The 25,954-nt window shown below is 41.2% G+C and overlaps 1 protein-coding gene across 1 annotated transcript; it reads right to left on the bottom strand.

Moving 5' to 3' along the window:
• Nucleotides 1-19,596: 19,596 nt before the first annotated feature.
• Nucleotides 19,597-24,641, bottom strand: bmp2b (bone morphogenetic protein 2b). Its single transcript, XM_052585661.1, has 3 exons — nucleotides 24,246-24,641; nucleotides 22,746-23,119; nucleotides 19,597-20,833 (listed from the first exon to the last, which is right to left on the bottom strand). The coding sequence occupies exons 2-3, from the start codon at nucleotides 23,104-23,106 to the stop codon at nucleotides 19,962-19,964; spliced, it is 1,233 nt and encodes a 410-aa protein (XP_052441621.1). The 5' UTR covers nucleotides 23,107-23,119; nucleotides 24,246-24,641; the 3' UTR covers nucleotides 19,597-19,961.
• Between the last annotated feature and the right edge of the window lie 1,313 nt (nucleotides 24,642-25,954).

Genomic DNA, 25,954 nt, shown 5'->3' on the forward strand with positions numbered 1-25,954 from the left:
AATGTTTCAAGCTGCTCAGATTTATCGTAATATGAACTTAAGTATTTCTCACTGAGTATTACCAAGGCCAAATAATTAGATCCAATGCTATCTGCATTCAGTTTAAAACTTATGTTATGGAAGCCCATTTCTGCACATTAAAAAACATCTTGCATCTGCGTGCTTGTAACCCTATTTAGTTAAACAATGTTTGATTGTTGTTACAACTCATTTGTTATAATGGGTTTGATTCCCAAGGAATGCATGCACTGATTAAAAAATAAATAAAAAATCCATACCTTGAATTTTCATACCTTTTAAAATTCGCTTTGCATGAAAGTCTCAGTCTATGTATACAAGTAAATGTATAGTCATTATAGTGAGTCACTGATTCAGACTGCCACTTAGTGGGCGTTAAAAGTAGTACCTCACACTAGTGTAATGTTAACGTGATGAAAAATTGATCAGTGATGTATATGCCACACACCCCAGATTTATCACTGTCTCTCAGCTGATGGAGGAAGATTACTGAGGTTTCTCATAATTCAGGTAAGCTTCACAATTCATTATATATAATACCTATATTTTAAGAAAACACAATGCCAGCCTGCAAAAAAAAAAAAAAAAATAATGCATGAATTTGTAATTATTATAACATTTCCAGCTCCAATAGGTCTAGAAAGTGTGATGACGTCGTCATGGCCACCCATCGCTATAGCTGTGTGTAGTTTTGAAAATGGCTGGCAAAAGGAAATGAGCGGACAGGACCAGAGTTCCCCACATCAGTCTCTGATAGGTGGTTTCCAGTTTCATAATGACAGACTGAGAGACTTGTATTAAAAGTCTCCCATGCCTCTCCGACTCTTGGACTTACATCAGACTTAAAAATACATGCATGACAGCATTTCATTGGGAGACTCCGTCCTCGTAATGTACATTTCCAATGAGTGGCTAAACTGAGGAGTAAGGGCTGCCCAGTGGAAAATTATTGGTGAGATTTTCATTGCTTAGGAAACTTAATGGAGATCTCAGTTATGTCTCATTTGTCTCAGATGTTTTTCCTAAGAAATAAAAATAGAAACAAATGAGTAACATACTATGGAGACCTATTTCTGCCACATAAGGAAAATAATTATCATAATTATGACATAAATGACAGAAATTCTGACATAAAATTGGAATTTCATAATGTCAAGTAAGACCTATAAGTCATAAAACTGACAATGACCTAATTATGACATAAGACATAAACATCATGACATAAAAAGTAGAAAGACATTAGAAAAAAAAAGAGTTAAAGATGAGTACCATATATTTTTTATGTCAGAATTGACTTTATATAATAATGATTTAGTATGTCATAATTTTAACATTGATTTACAAAATGTAACAACATTGTTTAGTATAAAACTTTATAAGTAAACAAGCAAGCAGATGCAATATGTTTTTGAATGTGCAGAAATGGGTTTCCATAACACGTTGTAAAATGAATGCAGATAGCATTGGATCTGATCATTTGGTCTTGGTAATACTCAGTGAGAAATACTTAAGTTCACGTTACAATAAATCTGAGCATAGCTTGAAACACTGAGATCTCTTCTGAAACTCTAGAACGTAAAATATTTTAAAATTATTTAAAGGGGGGGTGAAATGCTCGTTTTCACTCAATATCCTGTTAACCTTGAGTACCTATAGAGTAGTACTGCACCCTTCATAACTCCAAAAAGTCTTTAGTATTATTATATTTATAAGAGAAAGATAGTCTGTACAGATTTTTCCCGGAAAAACACGAGTGCCTGGAGGCGTGACGTGTGGGCGGAGCTAAAGAATCACGAGCGCCAGTAGGCTTTTGCGTTGAGAGCATGTGGAAGCTGTGACATTACCGTGAGGAAAAAAACATCCAAAACAAACCATGGCTAACAGTCAGATTCAGCCGTTTATTTATGATCCAGAATCAGATCCCGAGGCTGAAATTGAACAAGAGCAGCAGCAGCAACGACTACAGCAGGACGTCTCTAAGTAGTATGTATTGAAACTGTATATATTTGCTTAGCGGTTTTGGAAAATTACTAAATTCCACTTTATGTCGTCGTCTTTTTTCTTTTCTTTAAGGTGTACATGTGGAAAGTGCAGTTTGATGACAACATCACATGTTGTTTACTTGATGTGCTAACGCGCCGATAGCTTTTTCGTTGGGACTGCATCATCCTTAAGTAATAAACGATATGCAAATCCGGCATCAAAGTGGACCTTGTTTGTAAAACAAGCATCTTCGAAATGCAGGGAACAAACACAAACACTTGCACAACTCCGTTGATGCTCTGTAAAAATAAACTCCATCCACTGGTCCCTTAATGCTGTTTTTTTTGGTAATCTGTGCAGGGTTGTCTTGCCCTGGCAACCAAAAACACACTCCTTTTGTGACATTTCGCGACACTCTCGCTCTGATCAGTGAAGTCTGTTGTGCTCTCAGTGCTCTGCTATACGGGAGCGCGCGCTCTTCCGGCAGAAGTGCCTCAGGACCCATATAAGGAAATTCCGCTCCATCTAACGTCACACAGAGCCATACTCGAAAAAAACTTTCCGAAACTTGTGACAAACCGGAAGAGGTATTTTTGGAACAGAAATACTCCTTCAAACATACAACTTAATTTTTGAAACTCTATCCATGTTTAGCATGGGAATCCAACTCTTTAACAGTGTAAAAAACTCAGTATGCATGAAATAGCATTTCACCCCCCCCCCCCCCTTTAATCTCCATGTAATGCATCTAAGAGCCATAATTGAGAAATATAATTTATTTGCACAGATTATAGAATAAATTTGGCACAAACAGTAACATTTTCACAAGTAACACAATGAATTATATGAGATGAGAATGTTTTTAAACAAAAATAAGCCTAGAAATATAGTTTTCTTAACTGAATATCCTGTATCCCATACCTCCGGAGCCTCAGGGAACAGATCTGTTCCTCAGAAATTAATTTAGCCCAAGCCACAAAACAAAACCAACACAGGCGATTATATACACATGCATATATTTAGCTGTGTTTGAACAGATCTACTCCATTCCCGCCGGTTTGTTAAGAAGTGGTCCTGGAGGAAAGTAACACAAAATCAGTTTGGCTCAACACGCCATCATAACAAACACAACCTTGTTTCTGGAAGTCTGCAAATGGGCTGGGCCCTCGGTTTTCTCCTCACTGGCAGCCCGAGTCACAATGACCTAATGGCAGCACCTGTTGCACAGTGCGATGCCTTAAAGGAAATGCCATGACCTTCAATGGCCCCTGACCTTTTTTAGCTAACGTAAACTCATTATGCACCCCGAGCCTGAGGGAGGTCACTTCGGAGGCTCAGAGAAAGGGAACACATCACCTAATCAGCACTCGCCACTCTTGATTTGGAGCATGTAATTGGGTGCCATCCTCCAACAAAAACCATCCCTCATTATCTCACACTTTCAAACGGGTCCCGCCGCGAGGTGGGCGTGGAGACGGTCCCTTCGGGGGTCTCGCATCCCATCCGAAGAAAATCTCAACCTGCACAAAGGCAGCCTTTGTCTACAGTCACTTAGCAGCAATTACAGCCCGTCAAAATAGTTTTTTTTTTTGGGCCGCATCGAAGTGTTAATGGGCCCGGGGTTGGGTGTGAGGAGCAACCGGGTCTGTACACAGGGAACAGGGTTCAGAGGTTAACAGAGGCCCTATGATGAGCTTTTCTTGCAGAAGGATGCAGAGAACAATGATGAGATAATGTGATACAATTAGGCGGACAGCTACTCGCTCCGGTTTGATCCCAGATCAAAGCCGACACCGAGTCGGGACATGCCTGTCCGATCGGGTGTAGCGAACATCTAACAGCAGGGAGTCATTTGAACAGACTGTAAAGTTCACCTCAATCCCATGTCAAGCATTTTGACAGTATTTCATTTGGAGACTTTGTCCTCATAGTACACGTTTCCATCAAGTGGTTAAGGAGAAAGAGGAGTTCAGGGGGAAATATTGTTGGAGATGTTTTGATTTCAGTTCTTTAATTGGAATTGTCAATTTTGACTTTTTTTTTAACTTAGAATTATGACTTAATGTACCATAATTATGCCACAACTTATATTACTTGTGTCATAATTGCGATGTATGTTTGTGATTTTTTTTTTATCATAATCGTCTTTTATCTTATAAATATCTTTTTATCTCATAATTTTAGCTTTTTATGTCAGAATTCTGACCTAGTATGTAATAATTTCAACTTATCTGATTAAATTTAGTATGTTATAATTATGACCTTTTGTGTCATTATTATCTTTTTGTCATTATTATCTTTTTATCTCATTTGACTTTTATTTCAATAAATAATGTGATTAAGCGTGATTTTTTTTCTCTTCTTCTTCATTTTTCTTCATTTAACAGCAGGAATTCATTTTAAAGAGACCTCAAGGCAATACACGCTCCAGCACAGTTTTGTGAGTTCACATATGGAGGAAGCGGATTAGGCCAAAGTGAAATAAAAAACATTCATTGAAAGTCTAGAAAATGCGTTTAAGCTGCCCGACTTAGGATGCACCTGAAACACAGCTCACAACAATGTTCCCTTCATGGTTGTGGCTCATATTTCAAAGCTGTGAAACACACAGCGTGAAGATTAATGTGGGACTGTATCCTCTATTGATATAAGCTCCACCACATTAAGGAAAAACCTGGAACCTCTCAGAGATGAAAAGATTTCTGGCTGATGTTTATAGCCCGACTGGATGCGGTTTTCACATGCAAAATGAACACTTTATCAGATTTTTGAATAACGCAGCCCACTAATCACACTGAGATTAAATCACTTCTGGTCCAAGTGTGGAGGTAAGTCACGGTTCATAGGAAACAACCGTTTTGTTGTTGTTTCTGTTGCACGGGTGGGCGTACTAACCTTTGTGATTCATCATCCAGGCAATGTGTATGTCCTACTTGTAAGCCCTAAGCAAATAGGAAAACATGGATCATACGGACCATAAATACAGACTTGGAAGAAGTTATGACTTTCTCTATAGCTACATTTACATGCACCCAAATGATCAGAATGATTGCTCAATGTAAAAAAAAAAAGCCTTCATGTAAATACCTCAATTGATCCGACTGAGCTGATCTGAATGGATTTAAAACTGGATTGAAAGTGAAAAAAAAAAAACATTTGGAACAACGCAAAACCACTTGTTCATGGGTTCACAGAGTACTAGCAGCAAACCATTGAAATTATGTGTCATGTAAAGAAGCCTTGTTTAATTAAATCACATGACTTTGGAAGTTTGTGACTTTGGTGACATTATCACGGCGGTTTTCACCAGCTCTGAACGTGGTGAATTTTATTTGGAATGCATTAAACAAATATTCAAATAGATTTACGAGAACTTTCAGATTGGAATCCTTCCGACTGACGAAATGTAACATGTTAACATACTTTCTGTTTACATCCTCAGGATAAATTCATGCCACAACAGCCATATCAGATTTATTTAATCTGTAAGCGGAGATCAAGGGAAGCGACTATTCCCCTTAAAAGCAAACCTTCATTAGGCCCAAACGAGGAGCGGCGGAAGTTGCAGGCGGGGTCGCCGAGGTTAATGCCGATCCAAGCGTCCTGACAGCACGTCTCCTGTGATTGAACAAGGTCATGCGTTTGCTTTCACTGGACCTAATGAGCTCGAACAGATTTTGACTTTCTCTTCCCCTCTCTGCCAGTCACAGGTCTCCCCTTTTCCCCGGAGATGACATTCCCGCTTGTTTTCCGTGGTGCATCACAGTGGGTGGGTTCAACTCTCCAGCTCTGAAGTAATGCGAGGAAGAGGTGGAGGAGATGGGCGTAGATGTGACACCGGGACGCTCTTATGACATCTTGCATGCGTGCTTGTTTCCCTGTTTAGTTTGATACTAAACTATGTTGTTACAGGATGTTCTAACTTTGAAAGGAAGACAAATTCATGGCAGACAGAGAAAAAGAAAGAGTTTGTTCTCCTCGAGCCGTGCCAACACACCTGCTACTATTCACTTCAGAGGAAATGGACACTCGCTGGATGAGAGGCTGCTGGCCAGGGGACAAAAACCACCGCAGCTCCAAATTAGAAACAGGAAGAAATGTGGGTAACGCTCCGATTAAAACAGTCTTCCCCACATGGACTCAATATACTTGAGCCCAGCTCCCTCTCTGGAGACCCAAAACCCCACAGCACTATTTTATATCACAGTCAACAAACACGCTGTGTTCGAACGCCAATGGCACTGGTTTTCGCTGAGACGGTCCGCGATGTTTACAAACTCTGCAAATACACTGCACTCTTACAGAGCACTTCAGTCGAGCTATATGAGTAATGCTCTCCCGTGCCATGTGCAGCCTTTTTGCTCCGATCTAAATATTTGGGGAAGTGTTAGTAAAACTGTCTCGGAGAATGTTACACAACTGTTTTACTGAACGAGTTATGGGATGTCCTGGTACGTTCTTTTACACTCGGCTAGAAAGGGTACTGACGTGTCCTGGAAATAATGACTAAAGGGAGACATTTTCAGCTTTTTGTTTAGTCAATCCTTATCTCATGCCATATATGAAGAGGCCCTTAAGGGATGGGTAGGGTAAGATGGGACAATGAGCCAGATCTCAGATTGGAGCATTTATCGAATGATTATGCTGCCATTAATCTTGACATTTTACCTGAAGATCACATTTTGTGACATTTTATCTGAACATATATGTTTTGGTATGCAAGTAACTATTTATTTATTAATTCATGAAATGTATTTATCCATCCATCCATTCTCAAAACTATATTCCAGTGTTTATTTTATTTTTTTTATATTTAAGGGGGTGGGGAGGTTGTCTAAAGTTATTTAATTGTTTAATAATTCTTTAATAATTTAAAATACAATTAAATTCTATATTTTAAATAAAATATTTACAACAAAAACAACAAAAACTTTAACTAAAATTACAATGAAAATGGAATAAAATCTGATTCAAAGCATTAAGAGGAAAGAAAAACAACATATATATAACATTATTACATTTTTGTCAGTTTGTGTCACTATTTAATCATTCAATGAATTGTAAAAATGCATACATTTACTTAAAAATATGTTATGTCACAAAAATGAGTTGACAGCTGGGATATGTTTATTCTGGGGAGCTTGTTTCTACCCCATTTCAACTAAATAAGCAAATGTTATGGATTTGTTTTGGATGATGCATTATCATATTGTGCCAATCATCTCTGAATTTGTTACAGTTTAACAGTAAATACACATGGCATCTTCCCCCATCTTGCTCTACTTGTGGTGCACATTTTACTGAATTAATTTGCTCCTTTAAAAACCAGCCTTTAGCAAAAATAGATTTCAAAACAGCCAAACACAAGATTTCTCAAGAAGAGCTTGAGAGTTTGCTTTAAGCCAGAGAGGGACAGAAAAAGGAGAGAGTCAGTGATTTGCCTTAACCAAACATTCCCGTCCCGTTCTCTCACACATCTGTACGGATATGTGATCTTTCAACCGTTCTGTCGAATAGATTCTGGTTTTCGTAATGCCCCGTACTAACTTTCCCACAGCAGACTATTAGTGCTGCGCTGCTGTCAACAGGCGGCTGGTGGGGACAAATGGGGCGGAACCGAATGAAAGAGGAGACACGAAAAAAGCGATGCACCGAAAGGATGAATTAGGGGGGAAATGAATGCTGAAATATGCCCATTGCCCTTTTGCTTTCACCTCCGACCTTTGACCCCCTGATACTTTCCTCCTCTTTGCCTGACGACTGTTCTCCGGCATTTCCTGCCCTCCTTGTGAACATAGAGGTGTTGACTTGGAGACGTTGAGCCTTAGCGGCATGCGTTGGAATGAATTATACTCTCTTTATCAGGAAGGTATGCCAAGAAGAACCAAGTGCTAGAAAGAACCTTAAAAATAAAGGTTCCATAATTGAGTTTTCGCAGCGATTCCAGAGAATAAACCTTTTTGGTTCCTCAATCATAGAACCTTTTAGTGAACAGTTCTTAAAAGAACTACTTATTTCTTAGTGTGAAGAACATTTCAATAACCAGAAGAACCATTTTTCAGTATAAATAACCTTTTTGGTTCTTTGGATGTTAAAAGTTATTTTTGGAATCAGCAATACCATTAAAGAACCTTTATTTTTTAGGAGTGACTTTTAAAATGAAAAAGCATGAAAAGAGCGCAAGCATGAAATGTTGCAGATGAAATGAGCTTTACTCTAGGTAATAAATCAGTTTTTGACTATAATGTGCTAGGATGCAGTCACTGATGGGGTGGGCTGAAGCAGAGCGCTGGCACTCGTCTCCGCTTTATGATCTTATGGCCAGATGTTTATGTTCCATAGGCTGGTGTGGAAAACTGCCATGACATCAGCCAGAGGACAGCGGGATTCTGGGCCCGAGACAGGAAGTGAGTCACAGGAAGTGAGCTGAGGTGAGGCAGGCAGAAGGCAATCCATCTCTTCTGCACACACACACACACACACAAACATACGGTTAAGTCTACCTCATCGCAGCCACATGTAATTTAGGATGCAGTTCTATGCAAAAGTTTTAAGAGCTTAAACTGAGGAAGGAGATGGCATGCATTAAAAAATCAGAAATTGCACTATAGTTAGGCCTAAATTTAAGATTTATCTACTTGAATTGCATATTGCACTTGGATTACAGTTTCAACATAAACACAATAATATGCTCAATGTCACACATATTAGTCAGTCATACTTAAATGAAACATAATAGTAATAATAGTGATACTAATAAACGTAGCATGCTTTAAATACATAATAACCAGGTTTATATATTTATCATCAATAAATCATAAAATATCTTACATTTTAACTAAGTGGATATTGCTTGTTCCACATCTAGTCACATGTATCTATCTATCTATCTATCTATCTGTCTGTCTGTCTATCTGTCTGTCTGTCTGTCTGTCTGTCTGTCTATCTATCTATCTGTCTGTCTGTCTGTCTATCTATCTGTCTGTCTGTCTGTCTGTCTGTCTGTCTGACTATCTATCTCTCTATCTGTCTGTCTATATACTTCAAGATGATGTTTGAACAAGAAGCGTCATGCTAATTGTTTGGTATGGCATGACATTACTCATTCTCTGAAGCACATGGTAGAGTTGGGCTCAAACTGATTGACACTGACTGGTGCCATGAATCAGGCTGGGCTGGGATGGCTTGTGTCCCTGACCAGCATTGCCTGGTGCTTCATATGTAGTCTGTTACACTAATGGGAAACGTGTGAGGAGAGAATTAACGCCATACCACCCAGGGTAGCGATCCCTGCCGCCCTCCAAGGCCCTGCAGCTGGTTGCAACCCCATATTAATCCATTCTAGGCAGCAGGTTCAAGACAAGGCTTTGCAGTTTGGCCACCAACGGCGAGGTGTGTGTGTCCTTACCAGGACTTTTCAACACAAACTAGCCTGATTGGTCTGAATATACATTGAACGCATTTACTTTTGAGAGAGAATCAACATGACATTGATACAGTCCTTGAGTGTAACTTATTTGCAGAGAAAACCTGTAGCAGATGTATCCAAAAAAATCATCAAAAACATAGATGTATTGTATATCAGCCATTCCATATGTATAGCGAAGCCACCGAATCAGAGTTTGGAGCCGGAGAAAAACTTAATGTGAAAGATCAAGACCATCTGCTGCTGGGATACTAACATCTGTGATGGAGTCTGGATTGCAAGTGTACAGCGAACTAGTAATCTTATAATCCGTCAGGCTTTAGCATTTGCAGGTGATATTAATGCATTTTCTGATTTGTTCTCAATCATCTAATGGTTTTTCTCTGGAACGGGTCACATTCTTATGTTCTGATTCAGATACAAGGTGCCTGTTGTTTGGCGCACGGTACATTCTTCTCCTCAGAATTAGTAAGAATGACAAGAAATCTAAAAAAATGTCCAGTTCACCCTAAAATCAACTAAATTTGCATAAAATAATGCATATTTTAGGAGCATATTATAATGGTACTGTAATGCAAAATAATATTGTGCTCATTCATTAAAAACGGGTAAAACGATTGTATTACTGAAACATAGTAATAATGTTGTAACAGGAAACAGGTTGAAGTCATGGCCTAGTGGTTAGAGAGTTTGACTCCTAACCCTAAGGTCTGAGTCTCGGGCTCGCAATACCACAACTGAGGTGCTCTTGAGCAAGGCACTGAACCCCGAACTGCTCCCTGGGCGCCGCAGCATAAATGGCTGCCCACTACTCCGGGTGTGTGTTCACAGTGTGTGTGTGTTCACTGCTGTGTGCACTTTGGATGGGTTAAATGCAGAGCAGGAATTCTGAGTATGGGTCACCATTTTCACTTTAATAAAACTTAACAATAATAAAATAATAAAAAAAATATAAAAGCTACATGTAACTGATCATGGATTTTTTATGATTTTTTTTAAAGTCTCCAACGCAACATTTATTTAATCAAAAATACAGTCAAACGGTAATAATGTATATTTTTATTATAATTCATATTGTTTTATTATTATATTTTAAAATGTAATTTATTCCTGTGAGGCAAAGCTGAATTTTTAGCATCATTACTCCAGTCTTCAGTGTCACACGATCCTACAGACATAATTCTAATTCTAATCTTTAAAAAAAAAAAAACGTATTGTTGAAAACAGTTGTGCTGCTTATTATGTTTGTGAAAACCATGGTGCATTTTTCATGAATCTTTGATGAATAAAAACAGCATTTATTTTAAATATATATATATATATATATATATATATATATATATATATATATATAATATATATATATATATTGTAACAGTGCCACTGTCACGGTAGGGTTTAGGAGAAACACAAAGAGAGGGTAGGATCCAAATGCAGGTAAGGGTTTTATTTAAACAGAAGGGTAAATACAAAATAAACAGTCATGAGAGACAAACAAAACCAAAAGAGGGAACCGGATGAAACGGGGAACTCGGAAGAACGAGAAGGTAGAGGAAGTCTCGGGGAACGAGAGCATGAGACACATAGGGTAAGGACTCCATAATGACAACAGAGAAGGACAGCTCTATATAGGGAAACTAATGACAGAGGATTGTCAACACCTGTGCAATTTAATTGGAGTGCAATTACTGTGAAGACAGAACCAGACTAGAGGAATTAAAGTGCCTATGGTGAAGTGCCTAAAGGGAAGTGAGCTCACTAGGGAACACCCAGGAAAACCGAGACTGGCAGCGTGACATTACCCCCTCCCCTACGGAGCAGCTACCAGATGCTCCACCTAAACCCAGGAGAACCCCAACAGAAAAAGAGGCAGGAGGGAGGTGGAGCGGCGGCGGACCAGGGGGAGGGACGGAGGGACAGAAAACAGGGACAGGAGCAACCAGGAGAAATGGAAAGGTAGAGGCAGGAAAGGTGCAACACAAAACAAGGAGTCCAGGAGGGTGGTGGACCGGCGGAGGATAAAGGGGAGGGACGGAGGGCCAGGTCCAAAGGAGAAAAAAAAAAAAAAAAAAAAAACGGAAAAAACAAATGAAAAAAACAAACACCAAAACATGGGTACAAGGAAGACATTAAGTGATGCCCACTCGGGCGAAACAGAGGGCCATCACACCCATGAGATGAGGGCAGAAACCCACCCAGGGCGGAGCGGAAGCCCACCACAGCCTTGTGGTCAAAGCCAAAGTCCCCCAGGGTGGAGCGGACGACCACCACAGCCTTGTGGTCAAAGTCCGAGCCCTCCAGGGCGGAGCGGAAGACCACCACAGCCTTGTGGTCAAAGCCAAAGTCCCCCAGGGCGGAGCGGACGACCACCACGTCCTCGTGGTCACCGCCAGAGACCCCCAGGGCGGAGCGGACGACCACCACGTCCTTGTGGTCAATGCCAAAGTCCCCCAGGGTGGAGCGGACGACCACCACAGCCTCGTGGTCAAAGTCCGAGTCCTCCAGGGCGGAGCGGAAGACCACCACAGCCTCGTGGTCACCGCCAGAGACCCCCAGGACGGAGCGGACGACCACCACGTCCTTGTGGTCAATGTCGGAGTCCCCCAGGATGGAGCAGCCGGCCACCCAGTGACTTGACTTGGCTCTGGAGGGTAACCGGTGACTGGCTCTGGAGGGTCATCGGTGACTGGCTCGGTCAAGGCATCGGGAGCGAACTCGGACACTGCATCGGGAATGGCGTCAAGCACCGCCTTGGTAACGGCCTCAGGAGTGGTCTCTGGCACCGCATCGGACTTGGCCTCTGGAACCGCCTCGGGCACTGCCTCGGCATCGGGCACCGCCTCGGGAACGGCATCGGGAACTGCATCGGGAACGACCTCTGCCTCGGGAACTGCATCGGGAACGACCTCGGCCTCGGGAACTGCATCGGGCACCGCCTCGGGAACTGCATCGGGCACCGCCTCGGGAACTGCATCGGGCACCGCCTCGGGAACTGCATCGGGCACCGCCTCGGGAACTGCATCGGGCACCGCCTCGGGAACGACCTCAGCCTCGGGAACCGCATCGGGCACCGCCTCGGGCACCGCATCGGGCACCGCCTCGGGAATGACCTCGGCCTCGGGAACTGCATCGGGCACCGCCTCGGGAACTGCATCGGGCACCGCACCGGGAACTGCATCGGGCACCGCACCGGGAACGACCTCGGCCTCGGGAACAACCTCGGCCTCGGGAACAACCTCGGCCTCGGGAACTGCATCGAGCGCGGCCTCGGGAACTGCATCGGGCACCGCCTCGGGAACTGCATCGGGCACCGCCTCGGGAACGGCCTCGTGCACCGCCTCGGCCTCCGAAACAGCAGCGGGCACCGCATCGGGAACGGCCTCGGGCACCGCCTCGGCCTCCGGAACAGCAGCGGGCACCGCCTCGGCCTCCGGAACAGCAGCGGGCACCGCATCGGGAACGGCCTCGGCCACCGCCTCGGCTTCCGGAACAGCAACGGGCACCGCCTCGGCCTCCGGAACAGCAGCGGGCACCGCATCGGGAACGTTCTCCGGGTCCTGAGGAACAGTAGCTGCCTGTCTCCTCCTCCGCCCTCTACGATGGAGAGTCGGTGGCATTGAGTCGGCCATCTTGTGCTGTGGTGCTGGGCTGGCGGCCATCTTGGGCTGTGGCGCTAGGCTGGCGGCCATCTTGGGCTGTGGCGCTAGGCTGGCGGCCATCTTGGGCTGTGGGGCTGGGCTGGCGGCCATCTTGGGCTGTGGGGCTGGGCTGGCGGCCATCCTGTGCTGTGGGGTTGGGGTGGCGGCCATCTTGTGCTGTGGGGCTGAGCTGGCGGCCATCTTGTGCTGTGGGGCTGAGCTGGCGGCCATTTGGTGCCGCTGCACAGGACTGGCGGCCATCTGGTACCATGGCGCTGGCTCAGCCGATCTGCATCTCCCCTCTCCTCTCGGGACATCCTGGGGAAATGGCAGCCCCCATCCGAATCCCGGTTCGATGGGAGGCCACAGTGGCGATCGCTGCCGGACCTCCTCTCGACCGCTTGCTCCGGAGCGACCTCCCCTGGTCCCCCGGAACACCACTAGGCGAGAGCCCTCAAAACCATTTCGCTTGCTGGCTGATGAAGACATGGCAGCAGACATACCGCTGGATCCTTGTTTGATGGAGTCCTTCTGTCACGGTAGGGTTTAGGAGAAACACAAAGAGAGGGTAGGATCCAAATGCAGGTAAGGGTTTTATTTAAACAGAAGGGTAAATACAAAATAAACAGTCATGAGAGACAAACAAAACCAAAAGAGGGAACCGGATGAAACGGGGAACTCGGAAGAACGAGAAGGTAGAGGAAGTCTCGGGGAACGAGAGCATGAGACACATAGGGTAAGGACTCCATAATGACAACAGAGAAGGACAGCTCTATATAGGGAAACTAATGACAGAGGATTGTCAACACCTGTGCAATTTAATTGGAGTGCAATTACTGTGAAGACAGAACCAGACTAGAGGAATTAAAGTGCCTATGGTGAAGTGCCTAAAGGGAAGTGAGCTCACTAGGGAACACACAGGAAAACAGAGACTGGCAGCGTGACAGCCACATTATCCTTTTTAACTGTTACTCTTGATTGACACAATGCATAAAAAGTATTCATTTCTGAAAAAGAAGAAAAAAAGTTACTAGGATTAAATGTGACCTGGACATGTCTTTGTGCAATTCACTAAACCTTGTCTATTAATTGAGCCATCCAAACACGACCTTACCTAAGTGCATGCATCACCAAAATTCCTGTTAAGATAGAGAACAGATAGACCACCAACCTCGTCTACAGCTGCCCTTCAGAAACAAACACCCCAAATATCTCCTTTGACCATCTGTTTACATGCTTGCTCACTAGAGTGTTCCAAACTGAAACATCCTCCACGCAAAGCTTTTATGAGAAACATCAAAATGCTTTCATACACCAAGTCACTGTACTGCCATGGTTACCATCAGCCAATAAATGTCAAGAAAAATGACCAAAGTTTACTACAGCAAGTCTCTGGGGAACATGAGCGATGTGGTTTACTGTGAGGGGAAAGAGGCCTGTGTCCCAACAACAAATAGTTGAAGGTATGAGTCGTAGTGTGCTGGCACTGAATCAGAGCAAACAGTGGATCTGACATGAGGCCACGAGAGGGTTATGACTCACTCGGTCTGAGGCACCTGTTCTGTGGGTGTATGTACGTGTGTGTACGTGTGTGTTTGTCCATGTGTTTGCATGTGGGTTTGTGTGTTGGGGCAATGCAAAATGATTGACTCTATTCTGAGTGGATGCCATGGTCATTAGTGTGCACAACATATAAAAACAATTTTAGTAGCAATTTATTTGTGCATTCTAAAGACAAACACATGTTTGTGCCTTTGATTGTCCTGCCAGACAGAAAACCAGAATTTTTTTTTTTTGCTTGTTCTTTTAAGCTAATTCAAATGCAAAGTTTATACAACATACATATATTGCACCTTCATTTCTTTGGGTTTCATTTATGTCATTAATGAGCAGGGTTCCTAAAGGTTAAAACGTCTTAATTCGCTCTTCCACAGTTTGAGGCCTTAAAAAGGTCTTAATTCAGAGCAGACACTCTTAAATTCATAAAGTCATGGCAAAAACCAGCCCGATCTCACGGCAATTCATACATATTTTACAAGGTGGCTAATTTGTACAACCTCACCCGTACAAATTCATATGATTTTTGCTAAATCATATTTATTTTATGAGTTGCACAATTTGTATGAATTTGTATGAATGACCTACACCTAACCCCGCCCCTAAACCTACCCGTCACTAGACAAATTGTACAAAATCCTATGAATTAGTATGAATTACCATTCTCATAAAATAGAAATGAATTGGTCGTGAGATAGCGTTGGCAAAAACAAATATCTACATCAGTGTTTTTGTTTACCAATATAAATATCTAAATATCCTTAAATCATGATTTACTTGAAATGCTAAATTAAGTGAGTTTTTGATTAAAACGAACAAACAACAAGCAAACAGATCAGGGGTGCGTTTCCCAAAAGCAAAAAAGTTAGCAACTTTGTTGGTTGCAATACAATTTCCCATTGCCAACGAACTAAGTTGCTAACTAGTTAGCAACTATGCTTTTGGGAAACACACCCCAAAACGAGTTTTTGTGTATTTGTGTGTTTTCATTTATTTTGGTATTTATTTCCTGGTTTAATCATAAACTCTCCTCATTTGATTCTAGTGTTCTTGTTGGAAGCAGCACTATTCAAGTCGTTTTAAATAGCTTTTCCAACTTTCAGTGTTTTTAATTAAAGGAATTAAAAAGCAATGGAGATATGGAGATCGTATTTGCAAACTTTGAAGACTTTCTAGTACACTCTCACCTTCAATTTATTGCATAAATTGCCTGTACCTAGACTTTTAAAGGTCTTAAAAAGTTTTACAATTATTAAAACCTGCAGAAGTTATTTTAATCATGCAGCACTGAATGTTGTTTGGTGCCAGGTTGTTTCAATATAAGTCTATAGGTTCTTTCTTCATGCCGATTTTATCAGATTCCAGGCCAATATCGTACATCCGATTGTGTAGAACAGTTTGAAAAATCATAAATATCTTACTTTTATATTCAGGGTTTGGGGTTTGTTCATTTATAACCCTAGGTATAAGCAACAGAAGTGACGCTCGTCTTAGTAAACACTACTAACTATAAAAAAATTTTTCAAAATGATCAAGGGATTCTGAGGGAAAATACAGGTGGCAATAAGATTTTCCAGTGACACTTCTGGTCAAAAAAAGCCTTGGCTCTGTAGCAATGAATCCATCTCAAAGATTTTTATGCCGGGTTAACTGGTTGATGTGCAAATAATCTGCTTTTCCAGGAGCCGAAGTGGAAAAAGCACAAACAAACAGAAGACTTCATAAATACAACTGAGTCATTTCCTAACTGGCCTGGCCTTCATATACACACATAGGGCCTCTATTCCGTCCCGTTTTCCAAAAAACCAACCCCCACCCCGCTCACACACACACACACAATAAAATCTAATAATGTAATAGAATAATGTGTTCTTTAAAGGGACGTAAGAATTAGACCCATCATTTCTGGGTTTGTCGGTTACTCTGGAAAAGTCATTTCAGTGTGTTTCTTTCCTCTTTCAGCAACATGTGGATGCGTGGCTTTTTGATGTGTTTTGAGCTGCTCCGTTTCCAAGTGTGCTGGACGTCATCATACGGACGCTTCACAGAAAGGCGTAGTGAACCTCCTCTCAAATTAGCGTGCCGCTGTGGGATAACAAAGGCCTTCCGATCCGCCGCAGACCCTGTCCGAACTTCAGTGTCCCTCTGGCACGCGGCCAGCACTCATATTCCAGCTCAGTCGGGTTCCCCTCATCAAAGGTACACACTGCATAGTTTCCAAACGCCGACCGCCAGAAATCTGGAAATCGGATTCTGATGCTGCATGAATCTGGTCAGAGGAACTACAGATACTTTCGGTGTGGTTTGCACTCAGTGAGACAAATCAAATTACTGTTCCTTGCCAAATTGAATCCCTCCCAACCGATGCCCAGACTGATGCTCACAAAGCCATATGGTTGTATTTCCCCGACCTTTTTTGATGCCTTTAAAAGAAAATTGGCTAAACAGACTGTTCTATTCGCGAAGGTGCATCTTGACTCAACAACATGTAATTGTATAGTTTACTGGAAAAGTCTGAGTTCATGCTACAGTTTTTAAAGGCAGATTTTCATTTATACATAAGTGAGTAGTTAAAAACATTGGAGCACAACTAGTTTCAGTGTAGTTTCTGTAAAACAACTTAATTACGAATGGCAACCATCCAATAACCAAGGTCATTTCTGCTGTACAGTAACTTTTTAACTATGCATTTTAACATTTAAATTCTTAAAATAATGATAATTAAAGCATTTTAATTATATATACATTGGTGCATGTACGTTACTTATAAAAATACATTAGCTATGATTTTAAATTTACAGTAACTTTTGAACTTTGCAGTTTAAAAAATATATATAAATTAGTTATTATATTACTTTAAAAATATTACATTTAAGAGTATTAAAATATTTAAATACCATTTGTCAAAAAGCTAAATTTGTATATTTATTTTAGTCATGTTTTTCATGTAAAATGCATATAGAAATGTTTGTTGTGAATATACATTTAAATACATGCATACATATATATCTGCCATTTTTCTGTGAAGCTAAATGTTAGATTTCAATATGTACAATATATATATAATTAAATATATAGTTTTGATATTTTTATGATAGGACATTTAAAAAAAATCTTAATGGAACATGAACTTTACTTAATATCATGATCTGTAATCATATTAATGTATTGCTGGCTATTGCTACAAATATACCATGCTACTTGAGACTGGTTTTCTGGTCCAGGGTCACAAATATATTTATTTATTAGAATTTTATATTTTATCTCATCAAGATGAATACTAAGGACATAAAAAATTACTTAGTAGGATTGGCCCAGTTGAGGTACGTCCATGTAAAACCATAGTATGCCACTGATGTAGTTGTTTGGCAAATGCAAGGAATGAAATGTTTTATGGCTCTCTGGAGTGACCCTGGCCCTGCTCTAGTATTCCCCTGATCTCTTGGGTAGTAAGAAGTCAAAGGGTCAGACCTTGTAGACTGACAGAACAGGACAGATGAGGGGAAATGCATGTTAAATGGGAAACATGGCAGGGGAGTTGTATTGCCATATAACTCAATTAAAGCTTTATGGACTCTTTAAAGACAAACCATTAAATATAACACTCCTTGAGAATGTTTCCCTACTCCATGAGTGCTCGGGATGGAGGAAGTCAGCTTTTACCATTGCATGAAATGTAATTTTCATTAAAAGCATTCATTCTGGGTTTTTTAAACAAAAACATTTCCTTCTGGGGCTGAGTGAATATCTAGTGAATAGGAACCACAAAAGCTGTTGAGTTTTTCCATAAGTGCTGCGGTTTGGTCTATACAATGACAAACTTACGTAGCAAGAAATAGAAAACTTTTGGGTAAACTTCAGATTGGAAAGAAATAGCCAAATACACATCATTATGCTAAAATCAAAGCTGTTCAACTCTCAGTGGGCACCCGGGTCAATTTGATTTATTATTAAAAAAACAAATGTCGATGTTTCTGCATGAATATTTAAGTTTAGATGAGATGTGAATCATGAGTACCAGTCTAGTAGTTTCCTAGAACTGCATCACAGAATGACACTTTATCGTGCATAATTACATCTGCATTTCTGATGTGTTCCAGATTGATCCATCATTGGACAAACTATCCAATGGATGTCAATGGTAAACCTATATAAAACATAACTATGTGGAAATATTTTTGGATTCACTTCACTGAAGTTGACAGTGTCAAAAAATCAGTGCCCTACCAGAGTTTAGAAAAGCCCTAAATAAAGTAGTTTTGGACAAAATCAGAATGCATTGTTTGGCATAAATGCATTTAAGTAACTTAACTGAAAGCCAACAATGAGGATTTTCTATTCAATGACATCATAATGGTATTTTATACACATCACAGCAACTGCCTGTGATGCCCGATTATTGGATTACACTCTCTAGGTTTCTGAAGATTATCAGGTTAACACATTTTCATAGCTTGCTGATCAATAGTGAATTTTAGTTTAGTACACAGCAAACCAAATAAAAACCAATTTGAGATGCTTAAGTAGATGCATTTTCTCTGTAATTAGTAGAATGCCTAAAGTGGACTATCAAAATAAAGTGTTACCCATTTTTTTTACAATATAATATTAAAGACTGATTTATAGATTGTGTCATCCATTATCAATTGAAAGTCATCATAAAATGATAGTTATGCTTATATTGCCTTCAAATCAGCACACTGCGTGTGGCTCGCTGGTTTCTGGCATGTCTCTGATTCTGTACCCGCTTGATTCTTAAAGCCCATTCACATTAAAACAATAACTCATAATTAGTTCGGCTATGGACTTCCCTATTCTAAATAGAACTATAATTATTATTAAAACTTTATAGTAATTGTTGTGGACAAGCATTTACTTAATCAACCTATCACAGTTTAGAACTGTCTGCACGAAATCCAGTAAGTAACCACAAGATCTATGCAACAGCGTGTTTGTTATATCATGAACTTTAAAGAGAACTTCATCCATGGTTTATTTTTTGGTTTCAAAGAATGTATGCACACTAAATGAAGATCATATATTTTTTTCATGATAAATACACATCATTTACAAATAAAGTGGTTATGCAATAAATACATCATAAAAATCTGAGCATTATACTTCATGTGCAATTGCACTTATTTTGAAATGCACATGGGACAGGAAAAAAAACATCTTCAAAGCCACTCGAAAAAGCCAGCACTCTCATTAAAATATTTATTTTCCCATTTTTTTCAGTCAACATAAATATATTCATATATATTTCTTTTCTTCCTCCAAAATAGCTCTTTGAACGATCTTTTGTATAAATAAAAGTCTTCATTGGGGAGATGTAGTTCTCATCGGCACCCGCAGCCCTCCACCACCATGTCCTGGTAGTTTTTAAGAATGACTTTCTCGTACTCGTCCAGGTACAGCAGCGATATGGGACTGAGCTCAGTTGGGACGCAGCACGCTCTGGGAATATTGGAATTGACTGAGTTCACCAGCGTCTGGACGATGGCGTGATTGGTGGAGTTCAGGTGGTCCGACAGTGGGAAGGGACACTCGCCTTGGCAGTAAAAAGCGTGGTAGCCGGGTGGTGCCACAATCCACTCGTTCCAGCCCACGTCGCTGAAGTCCACGTAGAGAGCGTGCCGCCTGCAGTTTGTGCGCTGCTGCTTCCTGCGTTGCTTCGGCCTTTGCCGTGCCTGCCGCTTATCTCGGTTCGACTGCAGGACGGCGGAGCCCTGACCGTCATGGCTGTAGGCCACCAGCAGGGGTCGGGCCTGCGCCCATGAGTCCTCGTCTGCGTGAAGGGAGCGACTGACCCTCACGTGCCTCCGCCGGTTCCTCTCGATGTCCGCGGATCCTTCAGACTCCTCGGGGTGGAGCACCTCAACCAGAAGCCCATGGTTGTGCTGGGATTCGCGGGCCCACCGAGCCACAGCCGAACCCACGTCGAAGCTCTCCCAGCGCGTGTGAGAGTCCTGCACAAGACGGGTGTCGAGAAGTCTGGTAAGAGGCTCTTTGGAAGGGGCCAATGCTGGCCTGAACACCTCGTAAATGTTTATTCGGTGGAAACCACTCACACCGGCGCCCCCGTGAACCTGGTCTCTGAAAATGCGCAGCTCCGCAGCCGTGATCAGCTCCTCGGCAGGAACGGAGGTAAGGTTGAAGAAAAACTGCTGCGTTGTTTTTCCTTTCAGGCTGGACAGTGCCTCGAAAGCTTCTGGAAGGGCAGAAGAAAGAGTGCGTTAGGATCGTGTCAACAAATTGGGCTACAACAAAAGAATATTGTTGGATTCTGAAGCACTTCAGGCTGAAACCTGACATTTTTGCTTTGACTCTAAATAGGATTTTCCACTCAGCATTTTCTTGTCTGGCCTGAGTGAGAGATTATATGGTAGAACCAGGTGTTACAATGAAAGGCTAGCTGCGAGCGCGAGGCTGTTTGTGTGGCTGTAGAGTGACAACATTCTCTTGTTTCCAAGTCTTTATTGAATAAAGGTTGCAATCAGCGAAGGAACAGCTACCCCTACGACTCAATGCCCTAAAATAAAACGCTCTCAGACCAAAGAGCTCACTTAATCTCTTTTGAAAAGAGACGTTTTGGAAATTCCATTCCCAATAATCCAACCTATCTGCTTCATAATCACAAAGAGCCTAAAGAAGATAAGCACGCTTTATTTGATGTGGGAAAGCCCGGCTCTTTCTTTCCCTCATTCTGTCTGTCTTTCTTCACCTTTTCCTTTTTCTCCCAGTCAATCCGTCTTGAGGGGGGAGTGACTGAGAACATGTCAGGGCCTGCCGAAAGCAGTCAGCCACAGTTATGAGTATATTGACATTCCTAATTCCTGTTTGTACGTTATGCCAAAACAGCAAATCGTACAAGTCGTACATTTATGACGGCTAACTTGAAAACTGACTGTGTATCTCGACTGAGGATCTCGACGTCAAATCAAAGTTGTTTCAGCAGCATCTTATTGGACAAAGCGATTACATAATATTACGTCGAAAGCCTTTTGAGGGATGTAATGAAACTCCAGTCAGGTCCTCAACCACAGAGTTCACCAAATTAAAACAATGAGAGAAGCCTGAGGCGTAGGAGGTGCTCAATTACTACAGAGGGCACGAGAAAAGCCTCATTTGGAGTAAACAAGGAAGACATTTAATAAAAATGCTTAAATTGTTTGTTTATACATGAGCACACAAAAAGCATCCTTGTTTGCAGTGTGTCGACTTGACCACTGGATGTCATCCATCCGAATCTGTGCCATTTTACAGGGCCGCCTAAACAGCCTGTAATGACTCTCGTATGGATTCCTCCCCCTCTCTTTACCACAATACGGCGAGTTAGCGTGATTTTTCCTGTGTTGCCATGAAACTAAAGTGAAATGTTTCTAAATTGTGTGCTATAGTTTATGTTGACCTCTAAACAGACTCCACAAAGAAGACTTTCACAGGCTCAACTCTTCCAGAGCAAGAGAGGGCATGTTTCACGACTGTTTAAATCAGATAACACGCCTAAAAGAGACTTAATTGACATGCCACCTGATCACACTCGGGTTGATTTCATTATAAAAAAAACAGATTCTGTTTCTAGAGAATTCAAATCTGACCATTCAACAAGGCCACCCACAATCCCTCGACTGGCTCAAGCAGTTAGGCTAGAATTACTTGGGCATGTGATAAAGAGTTGAGCAAAGTTAAACACACACAGGCACACAGTATCTGTACAAAAGTTGGTGTGGAAACAAGCCCCCCCCACTGGTGGCTCGAAAACATCAATGACAGAACTTAATGGAGAACAGCAAAACTACCATCCTGGATTTCCTCACAAGGCCTGTTACTGTAATCTGTGGATTCTTAGAAAATAACTAGTGCAAGAACTCCATACCTTGTCTAGAAAACTACTCTAAGTGCACTCAGACACTATCAATTATTTACGGTAAAGTCACCGTTAGGATGCATTTTTTGCTTCCTTAATAATAGTGAGAGCTGTTTGTGGAATGTCAATAGTTTCCAAATGCTCGCATCACACCATTCCTTGGAATTTTAGAAAGTTCTGGGAATAAAAAAAACATTAATTTCATTTCAAATTAATTTGGAGCAGCATATTCACAGCCAAAATCAGGCATCACCTTCATGATGAAAGCTTCGTATTGTATTTGCTCTGCTGGCCGCTTGTTCCACATGCTTTCCCATAGTGCTCCTTGGGCGCCGGATGTTCGGGTCATCGTTTTCAGAGTGCATATAATACAAGTCCAGCATGTACTGAGGTACCACCGCCGAACTGCTCGGCGTGGGTTTTCGCTTCAGACCGAACATGTTGAGCAGTCGTAGCTCAAACTCATTCAGGAAGTTATTATCGGATCGCTCCGGCATGTGTTTCCCCGAATCACTGTATTTCCGCCGGTCGATCTCGGGAATGAGTCCAGCGGCACCTCCCAGCAACACCTGACCGAGTAACAGCACCGTGAGAGTGCGGACCACGTCGACCATGATCAGTCAGTTCCTGCAAAGGGGAAATACAAATTGACCATTTTTATTCTTCTTAGAACCATTTTATTGGTTTATACAGTGTTAAAGCATTATGTCATAGGAGAACCTTTTTAGGTTCCAAAAAATAACTTTTTAGTCTCTTGTATCTTTAGAAAACAGTCTTCTTAAAAAAAGCCAGAAACCAATGCACTGACCGGAGGAACCCATGATGTCAAATCTCAAGAAACTTGAAGAGTAAAAAGTTATTTTTTTCTCTTTTAAATATATAAAAATATACAGTACATTTCTTGTAGCTACAGCCCCCCTGGAGCAATCAGGTGTTAAGTGCTTGCTCAATGGCACAATGGGTCGGTCATAGATCACCCCTAGATTGGTTCCAACCTCCGATCACTCTTAGAAGTTAAAGGTTTGTTTGGTTTTTATGGAAAACCTGTTCCTTTAAGTACTAAAACACTTGAATTGCAGCCCAGGACTCCAACCACATATATGCATGGAAAAGATCCCTAGCCACATTCAACCTGCGGCTGCTTCAAACCACATACATATCTAGATCTTTTGGAGATGTCTTTGAGACTAAGAGCATGCATGCATGCATGCAAAAAGATTAAGAATAATATCCCTCCTGCAGGGTATAATAAGAGATTGATCTACAGTGAAAGCAGGGAGACTCCAAAGAGGATGTCAGACAAATGGGATGAAACAGGAAAGAGTGAATCAAAAGAAATCGAAAGAAGTGAGACATGAAGACAGCAGACAAGGAGTCTGCAATTAAAGGGAGATAAGAGAGCAGTGTCTGGGTGGGGGTCTGCCTTTAGATCATGAAAGGAAAGTCTTCAAAAGGACTGAATGTCTAGCAAAAGCCGTTTCGCTGAGGGAGAGGCAGAGTTGTGAGGCTACAGGTGGTAGATCTTACGCAAAAACAACTCAAGCAACAAAGACGACAAAGAGATCTGATGATAAGGAAGCAGAGAAGTGTTTTCTTTTCATTTGCGCATACCATCTGACCTTACAGACTACATGTATGCACATCTATGATGTGATCTACAATGCACTGAGGTATAGAAGTGTCAACGCTGGCTTTCAAAAACACTCGCGCTGTTTTCAAAACTTAATATTAAAGAAATAAGTTGTAGCATTACCGAAGGAGGAAGCGCTGTGGCCGGTCTGCGTGCCCGTCGTCTCTTAAATTCCACATGAATTCGTGTTTTAATCCACAAGCGATTTTTTTTATCCCACGACAGAGAGTCGCCGCAACTCAGGTCTCCTCTTCTTGTTCATACTTGAGCAACACTTCAAACTAAACTGCAGTTAACTCTAATGAAGTGCGCAAATGCTTAGGTCAAAGAAACCAGCAATTCCAAGAGTGACAGCGCGAGTTCGCAAAGTCCTGGATCTGTCATTTTTCGCCTAAAAATTCTGATCAGTAGAAGTTTTCAGAGGCTGCTTGGAGACTCATCTCTGCGTGCAGCAGGCGTCGCGTCTGTGCCATTGATTGGAGCGCTTTGCTCCGCGAGCGCGAGTCTTTTTGTTGTCTGGTGATGTCACAATGACTGTCATCATTCAGGTCCACTGAAACGCGCAGCGTACTCTCCATTCAAACGTTTGAACATGCCCACAGTTGCGTGTTGATTGATCGAATTTGTCCTTGCGCATATGTTATGCATTCTACGTATAATAAACATGTTAGAAATTTCAACAGAAAGGATTTTAATATGGCTCAGTTAAAACAGGTAAACGAAGTTACTTTACTTAGGTAAAAAGTAATAGCCTATTATATTTTGAAAAGGGGGTTTTCAAACTTTATTATGCCAAATACTCCCAAATATGACTGTCCCGTCACTATTATTAGGATAGGCTACTGCCACGTACAAACAGTCATTTATAATGTATAGCTACATACTGGAAAATAGGAAAGTGATGTAGAAAATAAATTATATATATATGTGTATTTTTTTTTCGTTACAATATATTGGCTGTAATTTTTTTTTAGTTGACAATTAATATTCTTTTAGATATATGAGCCTGAAGAAACGTAAATACATTGTTTGATAGGCTAGTTATTTCTTAATTCACTTCTCAGCACAACAGCTTTGCAGAAAATATTGCCTGAGGATAGAAAAATACAAGATAGCACCCCTTTACAGCCCCGGTCCCCAGATTTGAAACCCCTGTATTATAGGAAAAATTACTTTATCCTTTTCAGACATTTTGATCTATCAAACTTTATGATGCCAAAACACTCACAAATTTGATGATTCCCCTTGATGACAAATCTCATACTCAGTATTAAATTACAGTGAGTTTTATATATATATTATAGAAGTCATATATATATATCATATATATATGACTTCTCTATATATTTCTGTTGCACTATTTTGTTTATTTAATTGGTTTAAATTTTTTAAAGCAGCTTTATAGAAAATATTACCAACAGAGGGAACAGAAAATTGCTATAGCACCCCTTTATGGCCCCTTGGTCCCCAGTTTTAAACCCCCTGGGTTAATTGACAATATTTGTGAGTGTACTGTAAAATAGTAAAAACATTTGCATTATATACATTAGATTTTTTTTTTTTTTTTTTTTATATTATGCTATATAAATTATATTTAAATCTATCCAAAACAAAACTTACATCCCAAATAGTTCACACCACTAAGGTGTGAATCACAGTTAGATCCCAAGCAGACAAGATTCTGGTGAAGCAATTCTTCACTATTTGAATAACAATGATCTGTGTCTATGGACTGCTGAGGTGTCTATTACGCAACGGTGTGTTTGTTTTGTATAAATAAGTTCTACTTTTTTTCCCTTGAATCCACCGGTAACATATTATATTATATAAAA

The sequence above is a fragment of the Carassius gibelio genome, chromosome B20 (assembly GCF_023724105.1).
Source record: "Carassius gibelio isolate Cgi1373 ecotype wild population from Czech Republic chromosome B20, carGib1.2-hapl.c, whole genome shotgun sequence".
Lineage (NCBI taxonomy): Eukaryota > Metazoa > Chordata > Actinopteri > Cypriniformes > Cyprinidae > Carassius > Carassius gibelio.